This window comes from Pungitius pungitius, chromosome 20 (genome assembly GCF_949316345.1).
Source record: "Pungitius pungitius chromosome 20, fPunPun2.1, whole genome shotgun sequence".
Classification (NCBI taxonomy): Eukaryota; Metazoa; Chordata; class Actinopteri; order Perciformes; family Gasterosteidae; genus Pungitius; species Pungitius pungitius.
In genome coordinates, this window is record NC_084919.1 from 13984985 (window position 1) to 14012380 (window position 27396).

General features: G+C 45.3%; 1 protein-coding gene across 3 annotated transcripts; it reads right to left on the bottom strand.

Annotated features, from left to right (window-relative positions):
- Positions 1 to 5397: 5397 nt before the first annotated feature.
- On the bottom strand, positions 5398 to 14146 carry flrt2 (fibronectin leucine rich transmembrane protein 2). 3 transcript variants are annotated; one of them, XM_037449282.2, is made up of 2 exons: positions 13930 to 14146; positions 5398 to 11472 (listed from the first exon to the last, which is right to left on the bottom strand). In XM_037449282.2, the coding sequence occupies exon 2, from the start codon at positions 11025 to 11027 to the stop codon at positions 9045 to 9047; it is 1983 nt and encodes a 660-aa protein (XP_037305179.1). In that variant the 5' UTR covers positions 11028 to 11472; positions 13930 to 14146; the 3' UTR covers positions 5398 to 9044. The 3 variants fall into 3 exon arrangements, with proteins under 3 accessions (XP_037305179.1, XP_037305180.1, XP_037305181.1); XM_037449283.2 differs by having other exon boundaries at positions 13862 to 14146; XM_037449284.2 differs by lacking the exon at positions 13930 to 14146 and adding an exon at positions 13578 to 13789.
- Positions 14147 to 27396: the final 13250 nt, after the last annotated feature.

Below are 27396 nucleotides of genomic sequence, written 5' to 3' on the forward strand. Positions count from 1 at the left end.
GATCTTTTAATGACTCTTCCTCCGTATTCAGGCTGATTAGACGACGGTTAAACGAAGATTACAAAGTGAAGCTGTTAGAGTAAGCTGGCATTTAGAAGAAGACTGAATGTTCTTTTGGCAATGAGAGATTAAACACACAACTAACACCTGTTCAATGCATAATTCAAAGGCAAGAATTATAATTTCATTGATTTATGCCATATGGAATACAACAAACATAACCAATTTTTTCTTTTTTTTAATGAAGCATATGGCTTTCACAAATGTAAGGACACAAATCATTGCCTTGTGTATGGGTATCACAAACAAAGTGTAATTAAAGATTCAAGTACTCATAATGCAGAATTTGATTATTCAGTCCATCTAGTAAATCAATTAGGGCTGTCAATAAATTAAAAAAGAACATAAAAAATGATTTTTTTAATTCTTTAATCGGGATTAATGAATGTTGTTGTCACAATGTTGTTTTTAATGAATGTTTGTTTTTCTTCTAAAGACTAAAATTACAGTAATGAGTAACCACTTTATAAAGTGTGTATTTTAGACACTGTTGTTTAATTGTTAATTTTATTTTAAACACAAAACTGCACACATTTGATCATCTTGGACACAGAACTCCACCGGGTGGAACATGTTGAACTAGCCACTCTTCCTCCTGTCCTCGTGGACTTTGCTCCCAACTCTCCATCATTTGATTGTGCTGTGTTTGAAGTGCCAACAATCTCCCCAGATTTAGCAGGACGTTTTCAAACCATGGTCTTCTAGGGACACAGTGGTGCTCCTCTGCAGACTGTGTGCACGCAGGGTAGATGTAGAGGTGGAAGTAGCCTAGCAGCTAGCTTGGCCTATGAGTGAGCTTAGCTTTAAGTGGTCTGTTTGACACATGGAGGGATTCCTCTGCACAGTTCTCCGCTGTATGTTGTATGTTTGTTTTACTTCCAATGTAATAAGCTCTCTCCTTCCTGAGCTACAGTCTTGCTTTTCACGGTCAACTTCCGCTTTACTTAACTACTATTGCGGCATTAATTCCGGCCATATTAATGGCATTGATTAACGCGTTTATCAATTAATCCTACAGTTTTTAAATAAAATAAATATGTAAAGTCACAAATAACTTTAGTTGCAATATTTTCAACTGTATTGTAGTGTTGTAGAGGTATACAGTAAAATAAGAAAACACTATCAATGTCACGGTTTGGTCTCTCTTCCTGTGTTATTTTGTAGTTTTCATGTCTCTTGTGTTCCTGGGTAACTTCACTTCCTGCCTTGTCCTGTGATTGCCTGATTGATTCCACCTGTGTCCAATCACCTGCACCTCCCTTGTGTATTTAAGCCCTGTGTGCCTGTTGTCCAGTGTCGTGTCATTGTCTATATGCTCCCCGCTGTTGGAGCACGTTATTGGTTTTGTCAGGAATAAAGAGCACTTTTTGATCGAGAACCTCTGCATTTGAGTCCTGCTTCCGCCTGCTTCAGCACCGACCCTGACAGAATGACACGACCAAAGAAGGACTCAGCAGACTCCTGGTACGACTTGGGCCCGGAATACCTGGATGTGAGGAGCCCGTTTTTCCAGCGCAAGACGGACTTCATTTTTGGTCCCAGGAGCTATCAGAAGGCGTGCCTGGAACTAAGGGACCTCCTCAACCCGAGGAAGAGCCCGAGGAGGAGGAGGAGGAAACGAACCCCTCCAGCCCCGGCTCCTGACCCGGTCCAAAGACGCTTGCCCCAGCCCGTTCCTGCGCCGAGACGCCCGTCAGCGCCCGTTCCGGCGCCGAGACGCCCGTCAGCGCCCGTTCCGGCCCCCAGAGTCCAGTCTCCGCCCGTTCCGGCCCCCAGAGTCCAGTCTCCGCCCGTTCCGGCCCCCAGAGTCCAGTCTCCGCCCGTTCCGGCCCCCAGAGTCCAGTCTCCGCCCGTTCCGGCCCCCAGAGTCCAGTCTCCGCCCGTTCCGGCCCCCAGAGTCCAGTCTCCGCCCGTTCCGGCCCCCAGAGTCCAGTCTCCGCCCGTTCCGGCCCCCAGAGTCCAGTCTCCGCCCGTTCCGGCCCCCAGAGTCCAGTCTCCGCCCGTTCCAGCCCCCAGAGTCCAGTCTCCTTCCCCGCCTCCACGCGATCCTGACAGAATGACACGACCAAAGAAGGACTCAGCAGACTCCTGGTACGACTTGGGCCCGGAATACCTGGATGTGAGGAGCCCGTTTTTCCAGCGCAAGACGGACTTCATTTTTGGTCCCAGGAGCTATCAGAAGGCGTGCCTGGAACTAAGGGACCTCCTCAACCCGAGGAAGAGCCCGAGGAGGAGGAGGAGGAAACGAACCCCTCCAGCCCCGGCTCCTGACCCGGTCCAAAGACGCTTGCCCCAGCCCGTTCCTGCGCCGAGACGCCCGTCAGCGCCCGTTCCGGCGCCGAGACGCCCGTCAGCGCCCGTTCCGGCCCCCAGAGTCCAGTCTCCGCCCGTTCCGGCCCCCAGAGTCCAGTCTCCGCCCGTTCCGGCCCCCAGAGTCCAGTCTCCGCCCGTTCCGGCCCCCAGAGTCCAGTCTCCGCCCGTTCCGGCCCCCAGAGTCCAGTCTCCGCCCGTTCCGGCCCCCAGAGTCCAGTCTCCGCCCGTTCCGGCCCCCAGAGTCCAGTCTCCGCCCGTTCCGGCCCCCAGAGTCCAGTCTCCGCCCGTTCCAGCCCCCAGAGTCCAGTCTCCTTCCCCGCCCCCACGGCCCCCGACCATGACCCCTCCCTCCCACCCTCTTGGGACCGCCTGGAAGTCGGTCCTTGAAGGGGGGGTGGGGTCAGGGGTTGGGCCGGAGCCCCACGCCACGACGACGCCGCAGCCGCACTGCTCGGCGCCCCCCGCCACGACGACGCCGCAGCCGCACAGCTCGGCGCCCCCCGCCACGACGACGCCGGAGCCGCACAGCTCGGCGCCCCCCGCCACGACGACGCCGGAGCCGCACAGCTCGGCGCCCCCCGCCACGACGACGCCGGAGCCGCACAGCTCGGCGCCCCCCGCCACGACGACGCCGGAGCCGCACTGCTCGGCGCCCCCCGCCACGACGACGCCGCACTGCTCGCCGCCCCCCGCCGCGACGAAGCCGCACTGCTCGGCGCCCCCCGCCGCGACGACGCCGCAGCCGCACTGCTCGGCGCCCCCCGCCGCGACGTCGCCGCAGCCGCACTGCTCGGCGCCCCCCGCCGCGACGACGCCGCAGCCGCACTGCTCGGCGCCCCCCGCCGCGACGACGCCGCAGCCGCACTGCTCGGCGCCCCCCGCCGCGACGACGCCGCAGCCGCACTGCTCGGCGCCCCCCGCCGCGACGACGCCGGAGCCGCACTGCTCGGCGCCCCCCGCCGCGACGACGCCGCAGCCGCACTGCTCGGCGCCCCCCTCCGCGACGACGCCGCAGCCGCACAGCTCGGCGCCCCCCTCCGCGACGACGCCGCAGCCGCACAGCTCGGCGCCCCCCTCCGCGACGACGCCGCAGCCGCACAGCTCGGCGCCCCCCGCCACGAGGCACGGCCGCCGCAGCGGTCGGCCCCCCGAGACCCTGAAGCCCGGCCGCCGTAGCGGTCGGCCCCCCGAGACCCGGAAGCCCGGCCGCCGTAGCGGTCGCCCCCCCGAGACCCTGAAGCCCGGCCGCCGTAGCGGTTGCCCCCCCGAGACCCTGAAGCCCGGTCGCCGTAGCGGTAGACCCCCCGAAGGACCCGACGAGTGGCCGCCATCACCCTGAGTTCCCTGCGCGGTCCAAGATCGTTGGGTTCCCACCCTCCCTCCCCTTGTCTGTGTTTCTCTGGTTCTGTTCCCCTTGAGGACCGTCTGGAATTCGGTCCTTGAGGGGGGGGTTCTGTCACGGTTTGGTCTCTCTTCCTGTGTTATTTTGTAGTTTTCATGTCTCTTGTGTTCCTGGGTAACTTCACTTCCTGCCTTGTCCTGTGATTGCCTGATTGATTCCACCTGTGTCCAATCACCTGCACCTCCCTTGTGTATTTAAGCCCTGTGTGCCTGTTGTCCAGTGTCGTGTCATTGTCTATATGCTCCCCGCTGTTGGAGCACGTTATTGGTTTTGTCAGGAATAAAGAGCACTTTTTGATCGAGAACCTCTGCATTTGAGTCCTGCTTCCGCCTGCTTCAGCACCGACCCTGACAATCAAAGTACAATTCCCTCTGATTTGTACTTATTGCTTGGTATACGAATAAATGGTCTTAATTTTTTCCCACCACTGGTTATCACATTTGCATTGAAGAATAAAATAAGTTGTATAAAACATGCCTGACACATCTGACCTGAAACTTGAGAAAATTCTGAATAATTAGGATGTAAGCTGGAAAGGTTTTATATTGCACGTCAAAAAAATCAACACAACACCGGCCTAATATTGCAAGATGGTTTAGCATAGATTTGAAACATATATTAGTCCGTTCAGAAATGAAATACAATAACGGGACATTTTAATATATCATTTTCCCCCTTCACACTGTATCTAATGGAAGCTATGCTTCAGCTTGTGTCCTAGAGTCACTTCCTGTGAATACATTGATTGCTTTTAAACCTCACTACCATCACAAAGGTGCACCACATCCGTATTGCAAGCCAACAATTTGGGCGGAGAGAGAGGTGATTCCAGGAATGACAGACAATATAATAAGAAAAATAATGTATATTCTGATCATTAAAGCATGAACTGAAATGGGTACGACATGTTCAAAGTTAAACTTTTAATGGGTCAACAAGATTTAAAAATCTTGAAACCAACTAAAAGTTAAAATAACCATACGCTGTTGTTGAGTGATAAATGAAAAGGGGTCAGATCAATCCTTTCATGGTGCTTGTTAGAATGGAGGGGAGAGCAGCACAGTAGATGATTTCAGTGCCAAAGCCTTACAAAAAAGTTTGGATTTTTTGAAAAACATAAATTTCCCATTCCAAAAACCACAGTGACACACCCTCATGTGTTCCAACTGCATACATGTGGTTAATTGTCAGAGTGGATTAGGATTGGACTAATGTGGTTTTTTTAGCAAGCTGGAGGTTGCAGCAGCAACACTGGGATGTGGTCATTGGGAAAACGTTGGGCTTTGCCCAAAGATTCTGGTCTGGCATTGAATTGTGCCATACAAGTAGATTAAGAGGACGCCCTGCTTTTTCCCCAGCTGAATGCTAAGCTGCGGCCGCTACGATGGGATGTCTCAAGCTTGCCATGTAGAGAAAAGGGGATCATTTAGTATGGTTTGGTACGGCACAAATTTTTCCTCCAGCATAACCAGTGTCTCACCCAAAAAAGGTTTACCGTGGCAGCGTTTATCTACACACATCTTGCCAGCGCTCAACATTCGCAAGTAGAAGACATTGAACATTAAAGCACCCCAGAATATAAACTTTCCTTTCCTCTTCTAGACCAAATGAAGAGTGACCGCTCAAATCCAATGGCTCTTTTATTGTCAAAAGGCTTCACTTAAGTATTTACAGTTTGTGCAAAAACATTTAAAGGTTTGTCAAGGACTTTACATTGTAAGTTCACCCTCAAGGCACATACATGGAACAACATCAATATTTCATCATGAGAACAGAAATTTAACTTTGGTTCCTAAGAAAACGCAGTGTGGGCTGCTAATATGACACTGTAGCTTCCTGATGGGGAGTAGAACCCCCCCCCCCCCCCCCCCCCCAGCACCCTCACGGCTGTTTCACATGCACTGAAAGTCTGAAGCCTTTCTCCCTCTCAACCTGCTCATACGGCACCTCAACCACCAGTGGGGGATTGCTTCACAAAAAAAGTCCAAGACCCAGTATGAAAAAAAAGAACAAAGCTAAATACAGTACATACAAAACCCCTTTGATGAATGTTTCTGTCTGATGGATATTAGCAGTGAAGGTTGGGCCTGAAGGAAGAAAATACCAATTTACACGTTCTCAACCCCTTGTGTGTTTTCTTTGATTTGACCTCTGAGAGATGAAACGTGATCATTTCAACGTGATTCAATGAGCTTTCAGATTAATTAATTAGCCTCCTGAAAACGGAATAACCTGATGTTAGCACTCTGTGATACATTTTGTGTAACTCCATTGGTCACGCCTCCACCTCCCCATTCTTTCATAACGCCAAAAGAGAGCTGAGGATTCAGTCAGCGGACATTACTCCTAGTTGAGCACTGCTTAAAATGTGGAAAAACAGCCTGTCGGAAGCTACAGCGCGTACATGCTTGGTGCTTCGTGTTCATACAGTTGTGGTCGCCGCCGCCACAGCTGTAAAAAGTTGGACAAATGTGCTTTCTTTTTAGCCTTCTCATTCCATTACATCTTGTCTTCCTCCCACTTAAAGGCTCCGTGAGCTCATCATTCAGTCCTGCATAAAAGGTAAGGCAAATATCAGCTGGGTCTCTATTACAGATTCACAGAAAGAGAGGGGATGCTATATGTTGGAACTCTTTGAACCCCCCCTACCGCCCAACCATTACTGTTTGATCAGCATTTAACTTAACAAATAGGGCTTCCATTCCAAAAAAAAAAAAGAGTGACTAAATAATATTTATTTTAATGTTGAAGTGTGTCTGTGTGGGGTTATGGTCAGCTGTGGGTATTAGTAGAAACAGATTAAATTAAAGAGAGATGCATTGATAACCACAAAAGATCTTGGTACGCTAATGGCATCCCAAATCAACTTAAGAATTCCTACTTTATTTTTGACTTTGTTGAAAAATGTCAAAAAAGGTTCTGTACATTACATGACTGTAAATTAAACATGAAGCTAACATTAGCAGAGTTGGCTTAGCATCTAGGAAACAGCTAGCCTATGACTGTTCAAAAGTAACAAGATCCAGCATATCTTAAATATTCGTTTAATACATACAAAAAACAAGCTGTAAAATTGACACTGTGCTTTGATGGTAGATTTTCTTAGATAGTAATCTGTGTCTAAACAAGCTGCTATCATTAACTTCATATCTAGCGTACAATCAGGGTGGTATCAATATTCTAATTGGTATGCGTCAGTTGTCTTGATGAAAACCAGATATAAAGACATTAAGTGAACCACCGTGATGTGCACGGCTTCCCTTCAATGACTAGAATGATGTGTTGGTTCATTGGGGCAGTGGAGGTCAGGGCACCACCTCAAACTAAAGCTCAAGAGGATGGTGATCGGAGCTATTGCTGGAATTACAGTAATGCAGCTACATTTGAGAAATCCCGACTGCTGAGGTAAACCCTCGGCGATGCTCTGGAAAAACTCCAGTACAAGCCCTTAAAATCTCTTTGCCTAGATAGTTCGGCCCGGATTCATGTGGGCTCTGTGCGTCTCGCAAAGAGTTAACAGACATTCTTGTCTCCCAGTGTGTGCTCCATGCAGCCAAATTAAATCAGGGTCTACATATTTTTCTCCCTTTTTTGGTGGTAGACCATGAGAGGAGGAAAGGGGGGAGGGGGGTGGGGAAGTTCTTTAAGCTTGGCCCCTCAAAAGAAGATCTGGTCATATCTAATAAAGTCTGCTCAAGACTGCCTAATGAGGACCCCACTGGCACAGTGCATGCAGAAAGCTGTCGCCACAACTTATATAGGAAATTAGGGGCGGGGCTAGGACAAAATGGCAGATAGGGTGCGGATCATCAGTGTGGCGACTGCTGATGTAGAGTGAGCGGGTGCATTGTTGAGGTGAGTGCACCATAAACGTCTACAAAGGGGTGAGCAATGAGACGCTAGACGAGCCTCCCCCCGTGGAGCTTTGTGAGGATTTCCTCATTTATCACAGAGCCTAATGAACGCCGGGACACAGGCCAAATAAGTGGGTGTAGGATTGTCATTATGTGTGTGCTTTCTATTAACGCATTACACTCACCACACACACAGAAAGGGACAGAGGCTTTCCCTTCACGACAGACCACAGTGGTGAAAATCAATAGACAAAAATGAATATCATTCAGCCACTGAACACAGAAAACTGTTGGTTTGAAATGATTGCACATCATTAAGTAGCGAGATGAGCAGGAATACTCTAAACAATGCTGTTTGAGCGTGAGTAATGTGGTGTGGGTAATGGACTCCAACGGGAATAGTGGAGGTAGTGATCTATGCAGCTCTTTTTTGTCCCCCTCTGTCTGTCTTGCCCTGCGTTCCTGTCGCACACCCAACACACTGGGGGAAACTGCCCCCTTGTGGCCTCACTTACCAAACAGGGAAGAAAAAAAGGGAATTTGTTCAAAAGGATCTGAGTCTCAGAACATCCATGCACCTCACTGAGGACAATAATGCTTTGTTTTAGACTTGTGTTAATAACTCCTCACTAAAATGTGTTGAAAACAACACATCGTATTCCAGAGTTTTCCAGAAAAAGTGTCTCCCGTACTAAGCCCACCTTTGTTTCAACTGTAAACCAGGGAAACAAAGACGCTTTTAGTGTTAAGGCACTTTTGGGAAATCTCAGCCGAGGCCTTTCAACAGCACCGATGAAATTCTCCCTCACATGAGATCGCCACCTCTGCTCATTTCCTGTCTTGCTTCCATTAATAAGAAAGTGCACTTCAGTCCTTTTTAACAACACACCAAACCCATGAATTCGTGCTGTATTTCCACAGCGAGCTAATCAGCAGTGTTTGGATTTCTCCGGTGCTGTGTTGTCTTTACTACTGTTGTGTTGGACGGGAGGGCTCGCGGGGTTCCAAAGAGCAAAAAAGGCCATATTTTGCTTCTGTGGTTAGCAAAGGATCCCAGTCTTCTAAGCGCCCCAAGATTTGACAGTCAGAAAGCTACTCACGAGGTGCCGGGATTGTACAAATCCATGTTCATGTACAGTACTGGCCATTAAAACCACTTTCAAAACCCTGCTGGTTATAAAAAAGAAACACTTTTATCTCTTTTAAAAAAGATAGCAGAGAATCCCACATTATTATCCACAGTATAAATTACATTGTAGACAGAAACTTGGAAATATATATAGTACAGTTATATTTCGCTAGAATGTTTATATTTTTGTTGTTGTCTCCACAAACGGCCATGTGTGTGTTTATGCATGTAATAAGTTTTTCTAGGATGTGTGTGAGTGAATGCCGCTGAACTATTTGCTGCTGCATCACGTGAGGCAGAACTCTGTACTGGGCACGTTGCTGCTCTTGCAGTAGGCTATGCTGTTATTACTGAGGTGACAGTCTCTAAATCCGATGCCCCCGTTGGGTGTGTAGATGGGCTGGATGCGGAAATCTCCCTTGAGCAGCTGCTCATTGTTCAGTGCCACTATCTGAAAACTAGTCTCAGTCATTTCCAGAATGGAGTTATCCTTCTTGGTCCCAGCCTCGCCGTAGTCGTCTTTTCTCCTGCCCCGGTTGTATTTCCACTTGGTCGAAGACGACCGGCTCTTCCTGTGCATGTGCCAGCAGAACAAGCTGAGCAGCGTAACCAGGATGATGAGCACCGCCCCGCCAATGATCCCAGCCATCAGCAGCGTGGAGTTGATGCTCTCCTTTGGAGCCTGCTCCCTGCCGGGAGGCTTCGTAGCCACAACAGCCTTGGTCCTGGCCTCGGAGCATATAGTATCCTCTCCGGGCCTGAAGGAGTTAAGGGTGTCCAGCACATGCACGCAGATCCGATACACAGATCGGGGGTCCAGTTTGGTGAGGCTAATGTGCCGGCGGTCCCCACTTACCGTCCTCTCTCGCATTGCTTCATTTATTTGGCTTTGGCCCCTTTTGACCCAAGTGACCTTATAGGCTGTGACGGTGAAGTAGGAAGCCCAGCTCACCTCAATGCTGGTCGAGTTGACCACATGGAAGGAGATCTGAAGCGGATCCTCGTAAGGCGGCAGGGGCCCGGGGGGGTTGTTGTGGACTGGGGTTGCGGGAGGGGCAGGAGAGTCAAAGTAGTAAGGGATGGCTGTGGTGAAGAGGGTAGAGGACATGGTGATGATCGGGGTGGTTGTGGGTGGGGGAGGGGGAGTTGAGCGGAGGGTGGGCCATGGGGGCTGGTCAGCTTCCACCGGGCACTCTATGATATCCAGCGTGAGCTCTCTAATGGCCATGCCACGCACTTTGTCCGGGCTCAGGCAAACAAAACCCCGGGCGTTGATTGAGGAGGGCAAGGACTTGAGCCAGACCACCACCCACTTCACAGCACAGTCACAACGCCATGGGTTATTGCGCACCATGAGATGCCTAAGGCTTTGAAGGCCGTCAAACACACCTTGTGTCAGAGTCTGAAGCTGGTTACTGGAGATATCCAGTCTTTCCAGCCTGATCAGGTCAGCAAAGGCGGCCACGGGGATCTGGTTGATCTGGTTCTCCTGCAGGCTCAGTTTGACCAGTGACTGGCTGGGTAGGAGGGGAGGGGGGAACGTAAGTGAGTTGCGGGCCAGGGCTAGCTCACGGAGGGTTTCCAGGTCCTGGAAAGTCCCTGGTGCGATTCCCTCGTCTGTCAGCAGGTTCCCGTCCAGCAGGAGGCGCTGCAGACGTGTCACATTCTGAAAGGCCTCCTCTGCAATGTGAGCGATGCGGTTTTCGTCCAAACGCAGCTCTTTTAGGTCCTCGGGAAGGCCAATGGGAACACTGCTTAAGTGGTTCTTGGTGAGGAAGAGGAGTTTGAGGCTTATGGCCTCCCTAAAGGCCCCTTCCTCCACCCCAACTGTGGAGATTGAGTTATCATCAAGGTGCAGCTCCTCAAGTCGAGTCAACTGGGCCAGGGCCGCCTTGGAGATGGTCTGGATATTGTTCTCCTGAAGATGCAGGACCTTTGTGTTTTTAGGCAGGTTGATGGGAAACTCGTCCAGCTGGTTGCCGTAGAGATACACCGTCTCAACAGTGGCCACATTGTGAAGTTCCAAAGGGAAGCCAGCGTTGTTTATCTGGTTGTTATGTAGAAAAAGGACCTTGAAGCCCTCCTTCATCCCAAGAGGCACTGACGTCAGGCTGCGTTCGTTGCAGTACACGAAGAGCTGGTCACAACGACACTCTACTGGGCAAGAGGCACCCGGACTAATTTGCATTTGGAGGCTTAGGATGACAGTCAACCAAAATTGCAAGAATGACGCCCAATCTTTATTCCAGGGTCCAGTCAGAATCTCCATAGTGAAAAACAAAAAGGGAAAACAAAAATATATTTTAAAAAGAGAACAAAAAAAATTAATGGATCAAATATGAAAATCAGAAAGGCAATGGCGTATATATCCACCGAAAACCCGACCGACCAACAGTCCAACTAGAGAAGTAAAGTTATGATGCAGTTATCTGGAAAAGAACAAGAAAACGTGGGAGTAATCCTGTAAATGCTAGTCCTCAGCTGAAAAACAATGGTCTCATTAGTGGTGGCCAGTCCTCTGACTGACTCCATCCATGCTGAGACATCAGACCATAGCAGGACTCTTCACTCTGTGCTCCATGCAGAGCTCAGCCGGGGCCAATTTGAAGCCACGCAGTACAGAGCCACCGCGGGCTCCACTCGCCTGTCCCTCACGCACTGCTGGTCCCCGACCAGGGCAGAGTCCAAGGAGGCTGACATTTGCATTCAGAGACCTATGAGAAAACAGAAAAATGCTGAATTAGTATATTTAGGGGTGGCCTATTCTCAGTGGAAAAGAAAGGTGGGGGGGGGGGTCTGTTCTCCCCGTCTATTTGACATATAAACATGCACACACATACCAACTGTCTTCAAAGCCCTCTCTCTCTACCCAAAACACAGAGTCAAAGAAACACGCCGTTCACTGCCGATGACGAATCATGCACCGGCTATTTTGAAAGAGAACGTCTATAGATCTGATAAATATTCAGAACAGCTCTTGCACATCCGGTTTCAGAGACATAAAGAAGGCTTTTATCCATTCCGCTGTATCAAAGGAGTGAAAAGAGCTCTGCAAGGACACACACTCACAGATTCACAGGGGTTCTAAAGTATATCAACGCTGCTTCATGGAAAACATGCTGAAAGGAGATAAGGTTAAAAACGACGCAATATATTTTCTGGTGAAAGAAATTAGTTGACTGAATACAAGTGAGAACACTGCAGTTTGAGGTGTACCAATTAACACGCAAGTGCGTACAGTAAACAGAGGCGATTGCTTTGCTGGTGGCCTATGGAGGAGCTCATTACAATGCATGGTGAACACACCAAAGTCCGAATTTTAGGCGGTCATGGGAAGAATTACACGACAAAGGCAATGGAGTGATGGGAAGCATGCATATCAGCTCAGCCCCTCGGTGACATACACCTGTCAAAGGGAATGGTATTGAATAATAATAATTCAGTCCCTCTACCTGCAACAAATGATCGATCCGGGCTGCTTTTCAGCATGGAGAGCCTTGTGGTAAAGCACAAGGCCACTGGATTACAGTGGACCCCTATATCTATCATCCCTAGTTTTATGAACCATCAAATATCCCCCCCGCCCAACATAATTGAAAGATACTGCTTGTCATCAGTGGCTTTCAACTTCCATGAAGCCCCCCCACCCCCCCTCTGATTGGTTGTTGGGAGCCACGCAGTACCGGGAACCATGGGTTGAATGTTAAGCACAGGAGCGGCCGTGAGTCCTGAAGGGTAGCAAGTTGGGACCGAAGATAAGGAGTTATTTCACAATCACCAGGTCTGGCACATGTCACAAGAAGCTATATTTTGTTTTTTTTTAAATTAAAGATAGTAAAGGATCCATTTGCTTTGGCAGCCCTGCTTCTTCACATTTCGTGTTTGTTGATTAGATGGAGTCTGGTCGGGGTCTACTGGCAGAGAGGGAAAATCATTCTTCGACACACATCTGTGATCTACTTTTCTAAATTGAAAGAGCTGAAATTTAATCAAATAAAGCTTGGGGGGTGTACAGGTGACCACATGGGGCGATAAAATGTGCTGCCACAGCAGCAGAATCAACAGCAGAAGGCAGCAGCATCCAGATTATTATAGCTGCATAAATAAATGTCACCAAACGTCGGAATAATAACCTTAAAAAGCTGCTGATATTTAGTTGGTCTGTGGCGGAAAGCATTGGACCTCATAAATGAACACAAATACATGGACAGATCAATCGGAGGGAGTAACAGACAGATTTTTCTCTTTTTTCTTTCATTTTGATTTAATTTCCAGGCGAGAGAGCAGTTTCTCACCACCAGATGAACGCTGAGATATTTGGCCAGCGCAATCCGATTAGAAGTGGATTTAGTGACAGAAATGCAATTAAAAGTTTAAAATGGAGGGGGTATTGAAGGGGCGATAGAGAGGCGGATCAGGTGGGCTTCAAAGCCTGTTCATCTCAATGAATCATTTCAAAGGGAGAATTGAAACCCGTGCGGCGCATTGAGACTGACAGAGAGAAAAAGTGAAAAATGTGGAGCTTTGTAGTGCAGTAATCCTAAACCCCATGAAACGTCTAATTAACCTACAAATAAATTGTCCAACCGCTTTTATTCATCTTAAGAATGTCGAAGTGAATATAAGAGCAAATGTCGGTTCATGACTCCCTCTGACTGCGGTTTCCAGGGAGCGACTTGCTCGTGTGTGAGATTTACGAAAACGTCAGAATGTTCAAAATGTCCTTTAAAAAAACATTTAGACTCAATTGAAAACGTCATTTCTTTGACATATAATTCTCACAAACTGTAACGCTGCTATTGAGAAACATCCACCGTACCTTTAGCGAGCTTTTATCCATTAAAAAAAACCCCGCTACCGCGCTCAACTTCTCCGCTGTCTCCCAGCCTCCCTCCGTCCTTCACGCGCTCCCGCGCCCTGCCCGCGAGAGGAGCTCCGTCCCGGTGAGTCTACGGAACACCATGTTTGCCCGCGCGGGTCCCCTCGGCTGTGGATGCGCGTCAGTCCTCAACAATGTCCGCACTTTTTCTCTGCGTGTGTGTGTGTGTGTGTGTGCGCGGTGCGCGCGTGTGTGTGTTTAGTTCTCCAGCTTCAACACTCCACCTTTTTTAACTCAACAACACCGCCCGAGGAGCGACCGAAAGCGGCAGTGGCGTGTACGCGGCTCCCACCTCTCCCCTTCCGCGCTCCAGCCGAACGGTGAGGACACACCCGCCGAGGAGCTCTCCACGGGCCATGCCGGCCAGCCGCGTCCGTCCGCCCGTCAAACGTGCCTCCAGAAGCCTCCTTACGCAGCGCAGAGCCCGGACTCCCCGTGAGTTGTTTCCTCAGATGGATCCAGTTGATAGTGCGACGTGTGAGCTCTGCTCACCTCTCCCCCCCTCCCTCCCCCCCCCCCTCCCTCTCTCTCTCTCTCTCTCGTCCTCCCCTCTCTTCGCAGTGAGGAATGTCTCCTCCTGCCGCGCCGTGAGGCCTGGGGTCCACAGATGCTCCCTGCTGCTCGCGTCTCTCAACACGCTTGTATTCCGTACATGACCCTCGGCCACCTCTCCCCGCGACCACGTCCGAGCAGCCATTTGCATTTCATCACGGAAATCTATTAATTCCACTGAAAGTCACATTCCCAACGAAAATAAACAGATAGAAAAAAATCATTTCGTTGTTTACACCGGTATACCGGTATACCGGAGGAGGGGGCACCGTGTCCCTGAAGGGCCTTATTAGCCGTGTTTTTGAGTGAATATTTGTTGGGCCTGCCCTGCTCTAGGACCAATAACCCCGGCTCCTTTTAATTAGGTGGATAATTATCGACAAGGGAGCAGCAGTCTCCTCGTCACTATCCTGCGGTGATTTGAGGCCACAGATGCAGCGTCACACTGATTCAGCAATCCCTCCCTAACCCTTAATAGGACATCCGAAACTCCTTGTGTAGATTAGAATTTCAATATTTAAACATGCACACAAAAACATTTGGGAGATCCGTTTTAAAGTTAAATTGAATTTAAAGTGAGTCTGCTACGTGAATAAAAAATGTAAAAACATAAGAAATAAAACAAAATTGCCCAATTAATAGTCTAACTTTAATACTTTTCTAAAATATATACAGTCTGTGAGTGGTCATAAAGAGAAACAATACATAAAAGTTTCTGATATTGTTGGTTTTGAATTAATGAAATGCTTTTCACATTTTGATTAATTTGTCATCTGTAGTTTATTGCATATTCAGAGAGACAGCTCACCAGCTTTGTCCCTGAAGCAAGAAGTGGGGAGCAATGGCTTCAAGTATCGCTATCCTCAGGTCAGCATATTGCCAAAGATATTATCTACGAGCTTTGTAATTGCCTTGTATTAGCAATAATCCTGTGCAATGCAAGTGTCAACATGCCTTGATAACTTATTCCCCAAGCCATTGCTTAATGAAAGTCTCTCTATCCAGACTAACCAAAACCAAGGGCAACCATACGCAGGTGGCAGATGGAATCAATGACTTGGCCATGCGCACTGCCAACAATAAATATTTTTTTTAATTGGCCCATGAATTAACAATTTAATTTAATTAACCTGAAGCCATGCATTATAACTCATACGCACAAGCAGCCCGTTCTCATTCCCCATGCATCAAATACACACTATGCGGTGATAAGTTTCTTTAGGAGACTAGAATCTACAATGTAAACCCATCTGTGTCAAAGTAAGATGTCCAGAATATTGTATTACATTGTATTTCAAGGGATTATTTTTAGGGACCTCGCTAGACGAACCGCTTGTATTTCTAGGAATTATTATTCTCTCTAAGGAATTATGCCTTTTTGGGGGCTTTATCATGTTCAAAATGTTCTTCAATTTGGCCTGCATAGCAGAAAGGGTGAAACATTTGATTTTTTTGGGGTCTCACATTTGGGTGTAAAGAAATGTCTCTATAGCGCCCCCTAAAAATGTGAAAAGTACCACACTAAGCCAGTTTATTGCCCCGATTGACTTGAAATTTGGCACACACGTGCTGTTGGACATGCTCCACAAAAAGTCAATTATTGTGTTTAAATGCACCTGATGCCTTTTCTCTGCCATTTTGATTTTGGTCAAAAACACATTTTGCCCATATCTCCTAAATGCTGTGTCTGATTGTCACAAAACTGGATCATCATTGGTTCAATATCCCCCAAAATTTGCATAAAGCTTGAAAATATTAAACTATGTGAGCTAAATGCTGTTTCCAAATACCATAATTCGCCATGAAAAGTGTTTCAACGTGGCCATAAATGTTATTATCTGCTCCACGTTTCTAATGCGTCATGACATCCTTCCGACTTGAAATGCACCAAAAAACAGACATTTTAGTTTCCATTGAATGTTGTTTGATATGGCCTCCTACTTTGTTATTCCCCATGGAAGTGAATTTGTGGTAACAACTAACAACGCTACACCAACTGGCCTCCATTAGTTTGATACTTTTCACTTTTTGTGTGTAATATCAATTTAACAGCTTAAATTATGTTGAATGATAAAAATGATCAATTACTCACAAAAAAGAGGACGACTCGGCCTGACGCTGTCACGTTTACTATGTCTATAGGCAAAGCTGGGGTCAGAGGCCCACACAGTCACATGACTCCCACGGGTCAAAGGTGCATGTTAGCCTTTGTTCTCCTCCTTCAGTTGCCAAAGAGTATTAATGTAGCTCTCCGACTCTTGGTGACCCACTTCAATGTAAATAATTCATGAAAGGTCTAGCAACAAATGATGCGGCTCCCGCTCAAATAGCCAATGTCATTTTGTCCAATCAGGCCGGCCGCAGCGTGTCAATGAAGACCTCTAATACCTCAACTCATGTGGGATGACGTGGTTGTTCTCAGCGTTTGCCTTTCATGTTTAATTTGGAGTGGCACGTCCCCGAGATGGATGGCTATTGTGAGGCCCAGTCTGCAGCATTTAATTCCTCCATAAATCAAGCTTCTGTGTGCGTCATGAATTATTGATTGAGTGAACTTAGAGGAAACAGCCTATTTTTATTTTCTCCTTGATGGACATATTTTGCTGTTCCAAGTCGGCACAGCATTATGGAATATCTCTTTTCAGCACGCAAATGGGAATGAAATGACACAGTTGAAAAGGGGGGATACAGACAAACCGAGCATGTTAATTTTATTCTTCTCATTGTTTTGGAGCAAAATAACTTGGCAGGACAAAAGACAGAAAAAGCCTGATTATATTAGATTAAAAAATGTGAATAAAGCTTGACTAAATTCATTCTAATCTGAAAAAGTGAAGCATCTATATTGTGCTTTTCTCTGCTGGACTTGGTCTTAAGTTTGGTGAAAAACATACTGTATATAAATACATTTGGAGGAAATAAATATATATAGTCTGTATTACACAATCACAGAGTAAATATTTCAGTCTACGCCCTCTCTGGAATCTCCAAGTGGAAACTCCCCTTCTCTGCCTTGCCCAGAGACCTTCCCAGAGTTTTGGCGTGGTGTATTTACTCTACATGCATGTGGACGTTGATAAAAGTGCAGATACACATGACCCCCGAGCACATCAAAGCCGGCTCCGTCCATCTGCTCCTGTTCAGGGCCCAACACTTCTACAGCAGCGTAAAGTGGAAAGTAAGTCCACTCAGATATGCAGAAATGTTTATCCCTCGGTTATGTTCTCGTCCCCAGAGACATCATTAGCTTATCACATTTCTCCTTGCATGAATTTATATCTGGACACTGAGAGGTACTTCAAAGGTGCCAACAACATCAGCGTTTGGAAACCTCTCCAATAGTTTTGGCAGAATCTGTGGAAAACTATACCAATATTTCAACTCCCAGAAGCTGTGATATAATCGCCCCCACCCTGCCCCCATTTGAAATTCCAGTGGCTTCAAGAAAAATATACTATAATGTTCCAAGTGGGAAATCAATGCGTTCGTTAATTTCTATGGCGATGTAATTATGTTTATCACCTCTTGATTATCAATCTACATTCAGCTGGTGTCGCATCAAGGCTCCCAGTGGGGAGCGGTGCGTTCACAGCAGAGAACAACCGTTGGCTAACTGCATGCCGTACGTTGTACTCGAGGAGTGAAACGGGAGGAGATGAGGGCGTCGAAGCATCCTGAGCAAACAGTTGTCATTTGTTTCTCCCACTTTAGAATACTCCTTTTATTGCTCAACCTCCGAGCAAACAAGACATGATTGACAGACTCAGAACACAATACAATATACAGTACACACAGCCAATGGCGCTCTCCCAAAATATGAAGAGTAGAGCTCTAAATAGATGGCGGAGTTTTATTAAACAACACTTACAAGGCTATCTGAGGTCTAACATGTGTGTTTTAAAATGTAGGTGTACTATTTATTTGTAAGGTCTGAAGTTGCTTTTAGCCGAAATAAAAGCGTCTGTCGTGGCGGTGCTCCAATCAGAGTGAATCCCTGAGCAGAGTCGAGGGAAGCACACGCTGAAGTGAGCATGTGAGCTAATGGGCAGGCAGAGGGAGAGCACTGTCCCGACTGAATGCTGCCCTGTGCTAATGCCAGGCTGTAAAAACACTGACGTGACAACAAGCACGCCCCTGTAGTTCTGCTGAGGGAGGGACGGGGGAGAAAGGAGCCGAGTGAGGTATAGAGCGAGGGGGGGGGGGTAAGGAGGGGGAGAAACTAAAGCAGAAGGGAGGGGGGGGGGGGTAAGGAAGAGAGGATTGTGGATTATTGGGGTTTTTGACAAGTCCCCCTTGACTTGATAGACTTAGTAATGTATAACTCTTAAGAGAAGTTAACTGTTAAGACAAGTTGAAGACAAGACTTCCTTATGTTCTGACATGGCTTTGGTCTTGAAGAAGCGTTCTTGAAAGGTCTTCTTTTCATTGTAAATATCCAGTGCACTCTTAGAACCATGCTATTTTTAATGTTTTATGTATAAAAACATTAAGAAAAAACATGTTAGATCTAGATTTGGATTTATATACATTTTAAATTGACATTTGATTTCACTGCTGCCGTGCATCCTATATTCCAAAAATTAAAAATATGAACAAATAAATAAAGATTACTCATCAAAACGTACTGCTGTCATTTTCTGGAAGACTCTAGCGGCCATTTGCCAAGTTTCTTTTTATCTACAGCTACAGTAACATTCATTATTGCATCCCCAGAGGATGAACCATCCTGATTTTAGTGACCAAGCGACTTCTTTTCTACCATTATATATGCGGTTTTTAGTGACGAGTCTTAGCAACTTGGAGTTCTTGCCATTACATCTAGTACATGCATGGTGTCCAGAGGATGAACCCTAATGCCAATTGTAATTGTCTGACTTTTCATTATTGCAATGGGGACATACTTGATATGTGAGGATGAGATGTTAAAACCATGTTTCAGTCCATTTTCATGTGATGTCAGTGATGACTGATGGAAACAAAGGGGCTGCTGAATGTCCCCAGATGTCATTCATTGTTTACAAAGCTACTAAACCATGAGAACCAATATCCTCTAACTGCGCTTGAACTGGACGGGCTTGCAGAGTCATTTATCATTTGATTCAAGATATGCACATCCTTTAAGTCCTGTCCTCCTTTTGCTTGGGTGACAGTTTCTTGTACCTACATGAGATAATGAAGTTTTAGGGGAAAAAAAGTGAGAGCAGCAAGAGAACAATGTCATGACATTCCTGTTTCTCCGTGAGAGAAAAGATCCTAGAGATTTGTATTTTAAATTTGTAAAAGTTCAAGGTTTTAAGACTACAGAGAAGCCCTTTAGTCTTTCTTTGTGTGACCTTGTCTCCAATAACTGGTTTGATTACCACTGCTGTTTTGTAGGTAAAGATTTACAGCTTAATCTCCACTGGATATTTTCCTAAAAATAGCTGTGTGTCATCATGCTGTTTGCATTTGGGAGAAAGTACCTCAAATAAGGTTGTTTTTCATCAACAAACACGTCTGAGGGTTTGCTTATTGTTTGATTCATGTTACAGAAACTAATCCAATGTAAGAAAGAATTTTCTCATTTCTTCATTTAAGCTTTGTGCTGTTTTGGCGTAAAAGTAAAAGCACCGGCAATACGGCAATTTATACGAGAAAATACACAGATGTCAGGAAGGAGCAGGTCATGCAAAAGATGGGCCTGATCCCACCTCCAATCCCTGCAGTGTTTCTTTTGATTGAAGTCCCATCTGGGCTGTATTTCCCCTTCTGACCCGAGCAAAGAGGAAGTCTTCTTGGTGGGTGGAAGGTGGCTTCAGAGCCACTTCTGCCTTCCAGGCTAAACCGTCCACAAACTGTTTGTCCATGAGTCACTAAACCTGGGGCTGAGCCATCACATATCCAGACTGTGGTTGATCCGTGATGACACAAACTTCCTCTTAGTCAAATGTTGGTTAGTGGGATAAGACAATAATTATTAAACATCTTAGCAGCTCAGACAAGACGGCTTATGATAGTCCTCAGCATTTTGGATCGTCCCACTCTCCACGTTATTTTGCTGAGTGAGTGAAATGTTAACATTTACTCTTAAATGAGCTTTAGTCTCCCAAGTTAGTTTTTGCTAAAGTTTCCAAAATGGGGGCTTCTGGAACCCCTCCCAAAAAGTAGCTTAAATGGGAAGGAATTTTTCTATTTCAAATCACATTTGATTTTAATTTCCTTTCCTTTTCTTACAATACTTTGAGCTTTTCAGTCTGAAACGAAAATATTTTTAATAAGTGTAAACTGCTTGGTATTAAGGTGTTCATATGCAAAACTACTTTTTGAACAACTTTTAAAATATACAAAATTAAATTGTTGTCAAATTGGTTTTCCAAAAACCAATTGGTCTTGGTTAGCGTTCTGTTGTACTTACAGTACAACCTATACATTCTTGCCAATTCTTGCCAGTTATTGAGGTACTCTTTCCATCTTTGTGATCACGTGACTAATATGTTAGTAGCTAATAACAATATGCAAAAGTCTAACGTGAAGATGTATTGTGTCATTTGTGTTTTTACTATTTGTGTTTTCTTACTCTCAGGGCCACCACACCTTTAAGATAGTTATGCCAAAAAGTAAGAAACACATCTGTACTCAATTTTAGGTTGGAAGACTGTCAGACATTTTTTTTCAGAACAGCAACATTTCTTCAATCTGAAATATAAATATATTTTTTATTATACAGTGATATTTGGGGCCAATTTAATTACACTATAGAATTTGTTAGAATGTTGGATGCCTGTGGGATATTTTGTATATAATAATAAATATACTTTTCTGTTTGTTTGCTTTGAAGGTTTTGAGCCATCGATTCATGTCATCGATTCATGTCATGTGCTTCACAGATGAAGACGCATTAAGAAAGAAAAGATGACTTTTAAAGAACAATTTAAAAGCATATTCAAATATTTAAAAAGCATATAGATTGTAACAAATAAAATAAAATATATCTAAATGTGAATTGTGAAGTATACCCGATGCACAGCTTAGTGCCTCAGCCACCTTGGCCCTTCCAGCTGTGGGCAGCTGTTTCAAGGCCCAGCCTGAGCTTGGATGACGATCTTGTGTTTATGTTCGGCTTTCCTTCCACTAATTAGCTAAGCCCTGGAACAGCACAACTCCCCGGCCCCCCAGACCCTTTTCCTCCTCACAGACTCGCCCCGCAGATCATTTATTATTTTGCGATTTCAAATTAGTGCTGAATAGGATGTGTCTCACGACAATTAATACTCACATGACCTGAGACACATATTAATTGCCAAATTTTAATGAGAGTTAATTACAATATAATACATTTAATGTAGTTACATGTAGCGCAATTTTCTTGCTTATTTGCCTGACGCTGAATGGATAATTATTGTTATCACTGTTGTTATCATAGTTCTATAATTTAGTGAGTTAAATTATCTGGAGCAGACGCTTAGGATGAGGTGGGGAGCTCGTTCATTTTTGCTCTACTTTAACACTCCTGTGTCTTCACTTCAAGATTAAATAGTAGGCCAATCTTTATTCCTAATGGAACCTTCTAATTGCCTGGGAAGCACAGAGACATTTTAGCTTGCAGGATTGCCGACAGCGTACATGCTATCGGATGTCGGAAATATCCCCACGATGCACGAGACAGGAATTTTGATGAATCCAGACAACATAAGGAGGTGAATCAGCTGACAACACTACAGTCTTTCATGCTTTGCCATATAATGACATTGTTTGTCGCTTCCTATCAAACGTCACAAGTTAATATACTCATCCTGTGTCATATACATTTCTCGCCTCCGGTAAATTCGTCATGTTTAATTCATTTCAGATTATTTGTTTGGGTGGTTTTGATGAGGCAGTCGTCCCTTTTAAACGCTGAGCGCTTCCAGCTGGTCCCTATGGTTTTTGTTCCTCTAGCCCCCTCTTCTACTTGCCTCTACTTGCTGTTTGAGAGGCGTCTCAAAGAACGTCCCGAGGGTGTCTCTGGCTGGACATGACAATGTCCGGGTGCTCGCCGTGTTCAGCCTTTACTGCGTAGCTTGGGGCTGCTGGGGATGAGTTTGGTGTGTGCGATAATGTAAGGCCGATCGATTCCGAGGGGTCTGTTTTCATTGCTCAATCCACCCCCCCACCCCCACGGAGCAGCGGATCGCTCGTCCTCCCGCGCTCAGGTGGCATACAGCCCGAACCCGGCGCCTGCCACCCTGCCCAGATGAATTGTAGCATGCTGTTGTAAATGGATCGCGTATGGCTAATATAACCCCCCATTCCTCTTCTCCAGCACACACTATCATCACCTATCCTCGTTTGTTTTGTATTCCTGGACCAGACATCTTCACACTTTCCACTTAGTTGAAGGAAGTGTTTCTCCAGACAAAGATATAAGCGAGAGAAAGAAGAAAGTACAAGTTTAAGCAAGGATCTGGATTTACCCTTTGGCTTCTTTCATTGGTCTCTCTCCACAGTCCACTCTCTGCTCGGCACAAAGCAGATTAATTGCACTGTCGTACCAAGGTGGGAATGAGCCAGCACACCTGTCCCTGATGCCACCTATCATTAAGATGAATGCGTCATAGCTTTAGTCTTTATTAGTTATTTATAAGACCCACCGCCCAGAATAACAGCACAGAAAAGGGATCCGAGCGAACAGTCGCTAACGGGTTTTCTGGCTTATGAGGAAAAAGAGAAAAGAGATAAATGTTGACCTGAATGATCATTACAGTGTCCTTCCAGGGCGCCTTGATCAGGTTGTCATGTCAACACAGCATGGTTGTCATGTTGACATTCATGCATTGGAGAAGCAGTTTGAGCAGAACGGGAGGAGAGAGACAAAAGCCATGGGAGATTCAATTTTTGTATTTCCTTTTTGCACTTCCTCAAGGGGCCAAGACCGAGAAAATCAATAACTGTGAGCCCTACTACAATCTTCTCACATTTTTCAGAATAATATTTAAATCTGTTTGTAGGTAAGAAATAGAAAGAAACTGAAAATAAGAGAAACACCTATACTTTATATATTAGAAATATACCTTATATATTATAATTAATAAATTTGACATTTTATAAATTAGGGGTGGGCAACGCATTCATTATTAAATGCAGTTTAAAAAATAGATATTTTAAAATATATTCAAATTTAATTAATTATTTTGCAATTTTGTTGCTTGTGGCTCTAAATACACATCAAGTTTGGGGGGGGTGGATCAGCTTTGACTGGGGAGGGCCGTCACCACGCATCTCAACCACCGAGAGCCTTGGTGAGCGGGCCTGAGACTGCTGCAGCGCTCACATGAACAGAAACAGCAAATAAATGGAGAAATGTAGCAAACTCTCAGGTAGACATTTGTATTTTAAATCTCTTCCAGACGGCGGAGTTGAAAGAACTGAAGTTATTTATAACCTGCACCCTTGAAAGTGTATTTTCTTTTCATTTTTTTGACAGAGAGTCTCTAAAGGAAATCCAGTATGAACATGGACTTCAGAGACTAAAAATTCCCTGGACAGTAAATCCCAGTTGTGTGCTCAGTGCTGGAACACTTCACTCTAACAGGGACATCTGCTTCTGAACAGAGATTATTGATGGATAGATTATTGATAGACTGTTTATGCTACTCCCTAATCAAAGAGACGTGTTTAAGCTGGCACCTGTTCAGAAAAACATATCTATGTGTTAACTTGCATGTTACGGATATGATTGTGGAGGGTAACTAATGTTTCTATAAGCATCTAAATACAGAGCTTGGAATTTATATCTGATTTGAATACAATATGTAATCTCAATCGAAACAATAATGTATCAATTGAGATTTACAAGATATATTAAGGGAACACAGCTGTTAAAGAGCACCTTAATTGTTTAGTTTTGCTGAAAAAAAGAGTGCAGTACACTGCTTTTGAATTAATGATTACATTTTGCGTTATGCGACTATTTTCGAATAATCACAAAAAATCAGGTGATTAATCGCAAGTAAAAAATGTAATCGTTGCCGAGCACTGGAATGAATAAAATTGCTTATAGCCATAACCAAATTTGCCATAACCAAAGAGTGTATTTTTAATAAACCTTCGAAAAAATTCGTATTGATTATTTGAATTCCATGACAATACAACGTCAACAATGGAACTTAAAAATAACTCAGTGAATAACAGTTTGACACAAATCTGGTGAGATCATTACGATTGACCTTAAAGCAGCAATGCGTTGAGCTAACTACCTTGTATACCAAAGTAATGGATGCATGGTTATTTTGACCAGATGGCAGTGTCGGAAGCAAAGTTAAGGGATCAACCTGAAGGGGGAACTAATTCAAATTTCATGTTAATGACTTGAATAGTTTCACTCAAAGACGTGTAAAGACAAATGTAAACCTAGTGGTCCGCTAGAGGAAAAGTCAGGGGATCACCAACATTTGTGGGTTTTGTTCAGCACCATACATTTTTAACAAATTGTAGTTGTTGAGATATTTCTTCAGCCTCAGTGCCCAGTGTTGGAAAGAACAACAGACGGAAATCGCCATCCACAGAACCGGGTCACGCATAGGTAATAAAACATCACACATACAAACATTATTATCTCGGGAAACTCCAGCATGAACATGCTAAGCTGAGTGATAATCTTCTGCCGGTGACATGCTTGGATAAAGTAACCTGAATGGGGATCCGTCAACAAGACTTCACAGTTGAAAAGTGCACTTCCAAAAAGTTGAGCAGACCATGAAATTAAGAGCTATATATATTTGTGCTAGTTAGCTGAGATTTTAGAGTTCTACAAGATAGGACGCTATGAGTTAATATTTGAAGTGACTCAAGATATCTGATAGCTAACAAGAACTTTCTCAAAGCCACAGTGGCCTGTCGGCTCCTTCTTATCATCAGACTGATCAGGGTGCATTCATGAACTTGGCAGAGGCCCTGATTGCATGGTTAGACATTCAATTGGTGGATGTATCAGGTTTGATATGAATATTGTGTGGTTTACCCGAGGGGACAATTCCATCTGTAAAACCCACCCCCTCTTCTGTCGGGAACCCTTCAGGATTTGTCACTTTGCATTTACTTTAAGAGGTAAAGCTTTAAACAATGATAATAATGGAAAGCATACTTCGTTGGTGACATGGCTGTGATCTATATCAAAGCCATCTGGAAAATAAAAATCCCAGCTTGTCTTTATAAAACCGCCTCCGCAATGTTCAAATCCCCTTTCTTGAATTTCCACATTACATCCTGTATTGAGGGGGCAAGTGAATCACTTTATGCAAATGTTCAATGTGATTGCACTTGAAACCGTCTGAGAACGGTGATGTTAAATATGGACGCAGCTAACTTAACCCATGTCTGTCATCGTGGATGTGTTCAGCCAACGGCCTCACATTTCCTCATTTATTTGCAAAAAGACATGCTAACAACATATACGGGCCTTCACAGTGCCAACAGTTGATACATATGTTACGAAAATCTTGATGTATTTTATCCTCACACTGGTGTTTGGGCTGTTGGACCCCCCCGTTTGGAGAGTTCCTGCTGTGTGGTGCAACACTCTGTTCTACAGAGGCTTAACAAGAGGATGCAGGCAGAGCGGTTTGTAGGTGCTCATTCAGCAAACTGGGCCTCATTGTTCCCCCACCCGACCTTCAACTTTTATTTGACAACGAGGTGTAACACCCAATCGAAGCTGATGTTCTTGTGCAGCCACCAGAGGTGGTGATTATGACTATCATAAAACAGCCTGTGCTCTATTGCCTTTGTATATATGAAGAGGAATACATGGCACATGTACAAAACTAAAGACCAAGATGATGGCCAAGAAGATGGCAAAACAAAAATCCTCATATTATTTTAAAGTGTAAAGAGCTTGCAGGTATTTCTCATGACTATCTGCTTTCCCTTGGGTATCAGGTATCTTTGGGGGGAGTCTTGAAATACCTCAGAAGGTAGTTGGAATGCAGAGACTGCAGATGGAAGCGTTTTAGACGGCTGTAGAGCAGGCGGGCCACTGGAGAGATGTAAGACGAAACATTTCCTAACGTTCACTCCATGTATCTCTTGAAATGAGAGTGTTAACACATGTTGTGTTCCGGGGCTATCTGGGCGTGCGGGTGTGTGTGTGTGTGTGTGTGTGCGTGTTTATATGTGAGAGTGCGACTGCAGAGTACTAACTGCCGTGTCATAGCAGGGGTTGTGTAGAAATATGCCCCTGGGACTTTAGCACTGGCTCAGGGCCAGCTCTGCTGATATGTTAACAAGAAGAACTCGTTCTTATCAATGGGGTGCTTTATTCTTTCTCTACACACACACACACACACACACACACACACACACACACACACACACACACACACACATGCACACACACTGAAATATGAAAAGACTAGGCACTGACAAAAAAAATGCAAAGATCAAAGATTTGAATAAAATCACAGACAGATGCACGTCTACACACAGTTGCCGGTCAGACAAACAAACGAATACACCCGTCAAAGAGACCAACAAACACACACACACACACACACACACAGATAGACGGGAAGACACACAGAGGCTGCGCTGAAATCAGTAACTGTTAATTCTGACAAAAGGAAACTGAACCAGAGAAAGAATTGACAAAACAGACGGTGGGGGAGATGTGTGTACGTGTTTGTTTGTGTAGGTACAGGGGTTTCCTAGTGCTGTGATGGTGTTGTGTTTGTCGCGTATATAATACCTAAGGTGTATCTTCTCTGAACCAACGAGGGTTTGGTTAAAAGAAGTAAAATGCACACACACCGATGTGCCGAGAACACAATCGAACATTTAAGAGACGCCTTTACTTCTTTTGACGGAAATGCTTGGAATCTATCTGCCTCCCTCCTTGTTTCCACAGACCACAGCACAGACTTCCTTGTTAGGACAGCTAGAAAGTCAGCACCTGTTAAGGTAAACAGTGATCTGAGTGAAGCTCCACCCAACCAGCAGTTACGCCATCCCACAATCTGCTTCTGGAGATCAGGGTTTATCTAGCTTGTGACTTGTAACTTCTTTGTCAAAGTCCTCTTTTCACTCCAATGAAATTCTGTGGTGTGTCTGCTTCAAATCAGTGGGTGTTCTTGTGCTCAACTAGCAGGCTACTATTGTGTTGGCATTTCCCATTCAATAATACTGTACCAATGTAGCAGGTACACAGGATCCAGAATGTTGTCTACCAGGGTAAGTCATTTCACATGCAGTGGTT

Coding starts and splice junctions, on each gene's coding strand:
- flrt2 (XM_037449282.2), bottom strand. CDS start 11,027: ATGGAGATTCTGACTGGACCCTGGAATAAAGATTGGGCGTCATTCTTG.